General features: G+C 43.1%; 1 protein-coding gene across 5 annotated transcripts in view; it reads right to left on the bottom strand.

Moving 5' to 3' along the window:
- Positions 1 to 9,071, bottom strand: part of si:dkeyp-68b7.12 (uncharacterized) — a 13,987-nt gene extending 4,916 nt beyond the window's left edge. Inside the window, exons 1-12 of one of the 5 annotated variants that reach the window (XM_061797085.1) lie at positions 7,878 to 9,071; positions 5,198 to 5,411; positions 5,019 to 5,121; positions 4,802 to 4,946; positions 3,768 to 3,850; positions 3,574 to 3,681; positions 3,380 to 3,498; positions 3,135 to 3,300; positions 2,912 to 3,009; positions 1,181 to 1,252; positions 440 to 1,075; positions 202 to 365 (exon numbers count right to left, since the gene is read on the bottom strand). In XM_061797085.1, coding sequence (XP_061653069.1) covers positions 202 to 365; positions 440 to 1,075; positions 1,181 to 1,252; positions 2,912 to 3,009; positions 3,135 to 3,300; positions 3,380 to 3,498; positions 3,574 to 3,681; positions 3,768 to 3,850; positions 4,802 to 4,946; positions 5,019 to 5,121; positions 5,198 to 5,285 — 1,782 coding nt within the window. In that variant the 5' untranslated portion in view covers positions 5,286 to 5,411; positions 7,878 to 9,071. Of the gene's footprint in view, positions 1 to 201; positions 366 to 439; positions 1,076 to 1,180; positions 1,253 to 2,911; positions 3,010 to 3,134; positions 3,301 to 3,379; positions 3,851 to 4,801; positions 4,947 to 5,018; positions 5,122 to 5,197; positions 5,696 to 7,877 lie in introns of those variants that run through there. The other 4 variants (XM_061797083.1, XM_061797081.1, XM_061797082.1 and 1 more) reach the window with 4 other exon arrangements.
- Between the last annotated feature and the right edge of the window lie 203 nt (positions 9,072 to 9,274).

Here is a 9,274-nt window from a genome sequence, read left to right on the forward strand (position 1 = left end):
AATCAAGGGTCTTGAGGCTAAACAGCCCAGCTAGACTTATGGGTCTCAAGACATAAGTCTTTAAGGAAGTCTCAAACCAGACCCAAGTCGTTCTCTCTACAAGCTCTGGAGACACTCCTGGTGATCTAGTTACACAATAACCATCTTCGCAAAACATTTTCCTTACATGAGAGGAGCAGGACAGTTCCAAACCACAAATACCTGACAGGAGACGCTGCAGTCCATGTGATCCAGGAATTCAAAGTTGTCTTGAACATAGCCCGACAGCTCCTGGTCGTCCTGCTCTACCTCGGTGGAGTTGAGGACGTCAGAAGAATCAAAAACATTGTTTTCATGGCATTCAGCTGATGCCACTCCTTGCATTTCTGTGATTGAGATGTTTGAATTAGGGGTGAGCTAGCGTATGTCATGATACGTTTTTTTTTTTTTGGGACAATACCTTCATAATCTTGTTGACAAACATCTTCATCTACATTATAATCCAAGCTTTTGGCACATGTTTCTTTTGCTGCTAGCTCCAATGTACAGTCTTCCCCAACTGCTTCCTCATTCTTGTCCTCTTCTTCCTTGTCAACCAAAGCAATTGCATCTTCTACTAGGACAGTTTCCTTTCTGTGTGTCATCTCTTTCTTCTCTTCTTTACTTTCCCTAAGTTCTTCAACTTTCATTTCCATTATTACATTGTCCTTCCTTTCCACTTTATCTCCTTCCTCCTTATCCCTGCCGCGGTGGACTACCCGGTCGCTCCCGCCTCCCCGTAGAAGGCCCAAAGCCAAGTTGGAAGTGATGTGCAGCGGCACCGTGACCATAGTGGGGCCGGTGATGTGCATGGCCGCTCTCCGACCCGCCTTCGTGGAGAGTCCCGGCGACCTGGTTTGGACAGAGTCGCCGTCTGTGCCTCCCAAGCCTTCGGGGTCAAGGGCCGTGTAGGTGCCCTGGGTGCCCCCGCTCACAAGTCCCGTTCCCCTGCGGTAGGTCACGGCATATTCGCTTCCGCCTAACGGGCTAGGTGACGACGTAACTTCCAAGCCCGACATTTTGGCGGAACGTGATGCATGCAGAGGACGTATACAATCTAAAATGAAAGAAATAATGAAAGACCAACACTTTGAGGTTTATACATCTCGCAGCAAGATGATGATGATGGTGATAATGATGATGATGTTGAGAAGAGCAGCACCTTCATTTGAATATGACGAAATGCTGAGTGAGTCCATGCTTCGAGCTGGACGCAACACCGGTCTGTCTTTCTCTATACACACAAAACACAGTATTAACTGCAGATGTGATATAAACAGGAATAGGTTCCGAGTCCATTTGGAGTAGTAAAGCAGGGTAAACACATGCCGATTTTTAACGTAACCTACCCTTTTTTAAATTTGAGCTTTAACATACGATGAGGGGTAAAAATTGCAGTGTGTTTCTACTGCTCTCATACGATTTGATTTACTAAAGGTTTGCGCGTTCAAAAACAGTCACCAACTTCATTGCTTACGCAAATAAATGTGGAAGCTGATCTGCCCAACGCGCAAAATTGTCGCGGAGTTCCTTTTGCACATTCTAGGAGGAGTAGATCCAAATAGGTTAATTTAGCATGTGCAAAGTGATTTATCAAACATGTGACAAATTGCGATGGCTGATTTTGTGTCTTCACATACCATGTCAGAAAGGTGGGTTTCAAACGGCACCGCAAAAATTAGAGGCCACGGGGAGAAGGGATCTCTCTGCTCGTGTAAACATTGTTGAAATGCCAGAATTTAATTGTTATTGTGACATATGGTCTATTTAGAAATTTTGCAATTTTGATGCTTCTGAATGATCCGAGGGCTGACTTGGAGCCAGTCATAATCATTCCATAACGCCTATGACAAAACTCCTTTCAAATCTTCAATTCCTTGTGTCTGGGTCATTTCACAATTGGGTGCTGGCCTCTACCCAGAGCAGTTTTTCGGGCATGCTGTCTCAAGTTTTAAAGGCAATGTTACATAGGATAGGCAAATATACACTAATCATTTTCACAGACTCAAAGCCCATTAAATCAAACAAACCCTCTTGTAACGACAGCCGTCTCCACCACATTTACACCTGTTGCCAACACCGCATGTAACCTATTAGTATGAGTGAACATGTCATTTAGCACGCGTTTTTGGGAACTGAGTAAAGCAGGCTCATCGTGTGTGGTGAACTCAAGATGGCCGACATGGTCCCCAACCACACATTTCTCCACTGACAATCACGAGTCTCTTCCCCCAAACTAGATGTTTTTTTGCAGTTCCAAGACTGTTGGAGTGAGCAAGCACAGGGCCACAGGGCATCCAGACTGATGAAAAGTATCACGAAGAAAAAGGCGTCGTCGAACAAGAAATAGAAGTAGCTGGGCCAACTGTTAGCTTGTCTGGTAACTACATGACAGTTGCAAACTGTTCTCCTTTGTCATTTTTTAATTGTGGTTAAGGACTTGTAAGACAAATTTTACAAAGACTCAACCCAACCAGTTGCTCCAGCTCTGTTTGTGTCTGGCAACGAGCTTCAGCAAGGTTCCTGATTGGCTATCATTTCATTTCACGTCACAGTCACAGAGTTCGCGGCTCGGCCGAACTCTGTGTTTACCACACACGGGTGCATTTGCAAGCGGAAATATTGAACAGGTTTAACATTTTCAATTGTCGGAGTGACCTTTTCTAGAGCGGATCACTCTTAACACACCGCACACCACAAGATAATCCCTCAAGATAATCTTTAGAGAAATCAGATAATAGGAGTTAATAAGGGGTTTGCTGACTTGGATCACAAAGGACGCAAAAGTCTCAAATTTGGACCAACTGTCGATATGTTTGTACCCCACTTTAGACCAAATAGTTGCCACATCAACCAACTGAAATGAGTGTGTTGGTGGTTCTACTCAAAGTACCTTTAGCCGAGTGTTTATGCCGTCTTCTTGGGTCGTGAAACCGACTGCCAATGTTGAAAATGGACATCCATTTCCTTCCTTTGAAGGAGCCCTTCCTCCTGAGGTGAACAAAGTTTGCCACTGTATCACAAGAACTCAAATACGACCAAACACTGGAAGTTCTCTGGATCTCTGAGTGATTCTCAAACATCTTTTAGAACACGCCGTTAAATAGTCCACTCACTTGTCGGTGCCTTCTATGATAGCGTGGTATGGTCTCATTGGAATTGGACCATCCCCTGGACTGATGTGTCCAAAGTTGGCAGGAGGCTGAGCCTTGAACAGGGGTTCCTCCTGGCCGGAGATGGCCATCGGGGAGGGAAAAGACTTTCTCCTGTTGCATGCCACACCTGAATGAAGCAGAAGTGTTAAAAGACTGCACAGAAAGGACAAGTGCTGCAAAGGCTTGCGTGTTTGTGTTGCGCTTACTCGGCTCAGGAAACAGCTGAGGAACGTGTGTGAGGATGAACTCCACCACGATGGACTGGACCCTGACCTCCATGAAGGCGGCGGTGCCGTTGAAGCCGGACACCTCTATGTCCTTTGACCTTAACGAGCAGATTTGACAAATTATTTGAATTTTCGAGCAGCCTCGTACAGGTGAAGAAGTGTGGCGTCCACACCGAAGCAGATTGGGGGCCCAGACGATGGCCAAGTTCCTGGCATGCATGTTGGTCTGGGGCGAGTACGAAGCCATTTTGACGAGGTGGCACATCAGAAACTCTAGAGTCCTGAAGGGAGTCAGGAAAACACTGACACACAGTTGGTAGGAGTGCATTCGATTCTCGGCGTGAAACGGTACGTGTCGCAAGAGAACCTGTAATGCGGCGTCGGAAGTTCCTTCAGGACATCTTGGATTTTTACCAGCCGGTCCGCCTCCAGTTGCATGGCCACAGCCTCCTGCAGCAGGAAGAAGAAACGTTAGTGTTATTGGTGGCTTGATGGATGGAGCCCATCTATTGCAAAAAGCTATCTTTTTCATCAATTCCAGTCACTTCTGTCGGTACAACTGACGTCTATTCGCTCCACCAAGTTCGCCAAGGTTTGGTGGCAACTCCGTCGGGTATGTATTCTTCAAGGGATATTCCCAGTGGTGACAATCCCTCCAATATCAAGCCACAAATTCAATTTGGATCTGATCCTGACTGCACGTTCGGCAGCAATATAAATATATCATTTAAACTCGCATTTGCCGTATTGAGACTGGTCAAACCAGAGCAGTTTCTTCCAGACCCATGCTAACAGGTCAGGCAGTGGTATGATTTTGCAGGTGATAAAAGCCTTGTTGGAGGTCTGGAGTTCTGAGAGTTTGACACTTTCATTTCTGTCCAATCTCAGATAATCAGTTTCTCCTGGATCCATGTTAAAAAAAAAACACACACAAAAAAACACTAACATTTGAGGTCGTGGTATGCTTTTGCAGGTGATAAATGTCGACAGTAAAAGCCTTGGCGGTGGTGTGTCTTCTTGAGGATTTGACATTTTTATGTCTGTTAAATCTAATCCGATCAGTTTCTTTTAAATCTGTAGCAATGAAAATCAAACATTTTACACACTGTACAATTGGTAGGTATTCTTCGAAGGATGTTCCCGATGGTGACAAGCTTTGATTTCAGATCTTATCCAGGTTGCATCTTCGGCAGCAATCTCAATTAACATGGAAACTCTCATTTAACATGTGAGGTGATGTACTTTCTGAAAAGCTTTGCGGAGGAATGTGTTCTTGCCACTAATATTTCTGTCAAATCTCATCTGATCCGTTTCTTATGAATATGATGTCACAAAGACACTAGAGACCAGGAACTGGTCGACACAGATGGAAGTAGTGCTGAGTGTCAGATGCTACTCAACGGCAAACTTGTCGTAAAGTTGGTACGTGAGTAGCGGGTTGGGCAGCTCCCGGAAGTAAGCTTTGCACAGGGAGCTGACGCAGTGGATGTCCTGCAGGTATACTTCCTTGCTGAGGTCGGGGGTCCCGTCGCTCTCAAATTCGCTCCTGTTTTTGGAGGTGACAAGACGGGTCACAAGTGCGATCGACGCATTCACGGCCACAGGGAAAACAACTGACCTGAGTTTCTGGATATTGGATGAAACACCGGATAACCTGTAGATGCCGTCCACAACGCCATGTTCCTCGACAAACTGGCTGCAGCACCGCAACACCTGAGGGACTATAGGGGCAAACTTATAAGAATCAGCCCAAAAATCAAGGTCAGGTTGTTTTGTGGTCCAGGACTGCCAACGTACCGTCCTGGCCGGAGGTGTTCAGGTGCTCCAGGAGATCACAACCAAACACCTTGTCTTTGCTGGCCCCTTTTCTCCGGACTCTCCTCATGGCTTCGCAGCTGTTGTATTCCAACCGCCAATCGAGACCGATTTTGGTCCGGATACAACTGGACACTAAAGCGAATTGAGGTCTTGTCCTCAGTTCAGGGACATTGTGGTTTTGATCGACTCGGGTCTGTCAAGGTACAAATAAGGATCTTGTAAGGCACAGGTGTTAAACTCAAGGCTCGGGGTCCAGATCGGGTTTGCCACATCATTTTATGTGCCCTAAAGCAAACACAGTGTCTATGAAGGGGTGTTTCTTGCTAAATGGATGTCTTACTTCCATTTTGCCAGAAAACTACTTTAATTAATTTTAATCGGTTTTGCAAGCAATGCAGTGCTATCTTGTTTTTCATGACTTTCAAATTACACTATAAACCAGATTATTTCTTTACATTCTCTTTTATTAAAAAAAAAAAAAAAGACAAAAAATACCTTTTATTTATTTTTACCAATTTTCATTTCCTGCAAAAAAAAAAAAGCTCTAAAATGACAATATTTGTATTTGAAATTTGGTACTTATTCTCTCAGTATTTTAAAGAAGAGACCAAACGTAAAATTTGCTGAAACAAATCTATAAATAGTAAAAGCAGCGTCTCATATTTTTCAAGAGCTGTATTTATATCTTAAATCAAATCAAATTAATCAAAATGCTATTTTTGTTCATTAAAAACATAACCTTTTTTGGGGGGAGGGGGTGGAACAGATTAATGGAATTTCAATGGGGAAAATGGATTTGATTTACAAGTAAATTGAGTTACAAGGTTGGTCACACAACAAATTAAACTTAAGGTCAAAACAAAATCCAAGTACCACTGAGGTTGAATGCAAAAATATTTGATTTTCCATGACGTCTGATTTCAAATTCAATGTGTTGTTAAAACTATACAGTATATAACAGGCGCAATTGTGCATATGTAATAACACCCTACATACATTAATATGATTTTCACACAATGGCCCTCTGAGGTAAAGTATGTTGTGGCCCGTGACAAAAGTAAGTCTTCCAGGTCTGTTTCTCATCTTGCGGTGGTTCTCAAACTGGGGTCTCCAGACCCCTGTGGGTCCATGAGCCGTAGCTTGAGTCATAAATTATCCATCCATCCATTTTCTGTACCGCTTATCCTCACTAGGGTCGCGGGCATGCCTATCCCAGCTATCTTTGGGCGAGAGGCGGGGTACACCCTGAACTGGTTGCCAGCCAATCGCAGGGCACATACAAACAAACAACCATTCGCACTCACATTCACACCTGCGGGCAATTTAGAGACTTCAATGAACCTACCATGCATATTTTTGGGATGTGGGAGGAAACTGGACTACCCGGAGAAAACCCACGCAGGCACAGGGAGAACATGGAAACTCCACACAGGTGGGGCCGGGACTTGAACCCTGGTCCTCAGAACTGTGAGGCAGATGTGCTAAGAAGACGCCCAATGTGTCACCATCATAAATAATATTGTCATATATTGATGTGCAAACCTACATATGGCGACACGCCCACCAATAAAACAATCATACGAAACCATTGAGCCCTCCCTACCTTAGCTTTGGACCAATTAGAAGCTCTAATATAATGGTGACATATCATCACATAACTCTGACATCCCTGCTTTTCTTTTTCTTTTCTTTTCTTTTTTGTTTTAGAACAAAAGGTGGACTATTACAGGACGGTCCTCTCTTTCATCAAGAGCAAAAACTGTACTGTTGAGAAAATAGTCTTTCCCCCCCGCATTTTTAGCAAATAAAGGTGTTTTTTTTCCAGAATGAAAGGCATAACAATACGAGTATAACATTGTATTTTTGTAAAAAAATATATATATTTTTTAATAATAATAAGGTAAAATTTGACTTTCTTTCCTCAGTAAACTTGAACTTTAATGTCTTAATATTACAACTTTCTTTTGGAAAAATACAACTTCGGGCTCACAAGATTACAACTTTTATCTTGATAGAATATCGTTGCTCTTGTAAAGATGACATTTTTTCTTGGAAAAAAAACCCCTCACCTTTATTCCTATAACATTAAGACTTTTTGTCGGTTTCGGGTTAGTCTAAAAATTTGGCTTGAACCAATAGAAGAGTAACAAATAGATGGGGAAAAAAAATGCTAGACAATGCTTGATTGGCATTAGGATTACGAAGGGGTCCTTGGAAAACTGTCTCTCCTGTAAGGGCTCCCTGGACCCAAAATACTTGAGAACTCCTGTATTGTGCATATGTGGTTCACCACTTCCCTCCTTAAACTGATGCACTTGATTTATTTGCAAAAGGCCACACCCATGCCTGTCCAACTCAAGAAAGCAAAACCATCTCATCGGTCTCTTTTGGATTAGGGTCCCTCAAACAAGACAAAACCAAAGAACAGGTAGTAGACGTGTGAACCGACGACCCCCCTTGCCCAATCCTGACATTTTCACAGATGCTAGCAGGCCTCTCTGTCAATGTAGCGGAAGCGTTAAAAACCTGAAGTTCGTCACTCAAACCTTCCATCACTTCCTCCCTGTAACATCCCGGCACCTTGTGCCTTTAGTCCAGGCCTTAAACACATCCACAGGGTACGGTTTTGTGTAAAGTGACCAAAAAATTGCTGTCCTACCTTCACTCTGCATCGGCACACACAAAGCGCGAGTGACGCAAGAAAACCACCAAACTTCCCCTCTGTTCACTTCCTGAACAGCTCCTCAGCTGCGAACTCTTCTGATTGGTCGAAAGTCTTCACCGCTGCTGCTTCTTCTTCATGGCGTCCATTTCCCTTCCGCGGGTGTTTCGAGATACTTGCACAACTTTCCGAGTTTCAAGTTTTATTGACACTGAAATGAATCTGGAAAGAACAACTCAGTTCATCATCTTTATTTCTTTAATGTAAGATGATTAGTTTTTGAGTTAGGGTTTCAAGCCTGGGTTAGTAGGGTTTCAAATTAGGATTTTAAAATGGGATTAGGGTTTCACACTTGGGTTAGGGTTTCAAGTCTTGGTTAGGAAGTATGGTTACAAGTATGGCCCAACCAATTAATCTGTAGGCCAATTCATAATTGGTTGGAGTTTTGCCAATTAAACGCCGATATATTCTTCCTTTCTCGTGAAACAGTAAATGCTGTTCAGTGTTCAAGTCACACAGTATGACGCCCTCGAGCTGTTTGTCCACTAGACTTGAGCTCTGACCCCATTATATCCAATAAGCATTTTAAGACGATGAAATGTCGCCCCGGTTATTGCGTGGTTTTGTGGGAACACCGCCATTATTTACAACAACATCAGCAGATTACTGGGTTACGTTCGTGCTGCAGGTGAAGCTCCTGAGCATGATATTGCTTTACAGCAAAACCTTCTGGTTCTTAGAGTCAGCAACAAGTGGTGATGGAGAACAGTATATATCACGCTCTTGGACTTGTACTTGAAAATTCCTCTGTTGTAAAGTTAAATACTTTAGGACAAATTATTGTAAAATAGTCAAATGTTCAGCATGTAATTCATTTTTGTTGTTGTAAGCATTAAGAGACCAAAAAGGAAGTTATTTTATTCATTACTATCATCCGATTAATCGGTGATTGGATTTTTTTCATATCGGTTGGGCCCTAGTTCCAAGCCAGGATTAAGGGTTCAAATTAGGGTTTCCTGATAGGTTTATGGTTTCGAATTAGAGTTTCAAGACCAGATTAAGAAGTATGGTTTCAAACCAGGATAGGGTTCCGAGTTTGGGTGAACGAATCAGTGTTTCAAACCTGGTTTAGGATTTCAAATACAGATATTAAGCCAGGGTTAGTTAAGAGTTTCAAGCCTGGTTTGGGTTTCAAGTTAGGGTTTCATACAAGACTGGGGGGGGTATCGATTTAGTTATTTCAAATAGGAGTTAAGATTTTCAAGCCAGGGTTCGGGTTTCAAGTCAGAGAATTTCAAACTCCCTTTCACGGAATTTTGCGAGACAAAAAGTCCAAGTGGGTCCGAGTCAGAGTTTTTATTGAAACTGAAATGAAACTCGGAAGAAGCTTTGTT

This window comes from Phyllopteryx taeniolatus, chromosome 14, assembly GCF_024500385.1.
Source record: "Phyllopteryx taeniolatus isolate TA_2022b chromosome 14, UOR_Ptae_1.2, whole genome shotgun sequence".
Classification (NCBI taxonomy): Eukaryota; Metazoa; Chordata; class Actinopteri; order Syngnathiformes; family Syngnathidae; genus Phyllopteryx; species Phyllopteryx taeniolatus.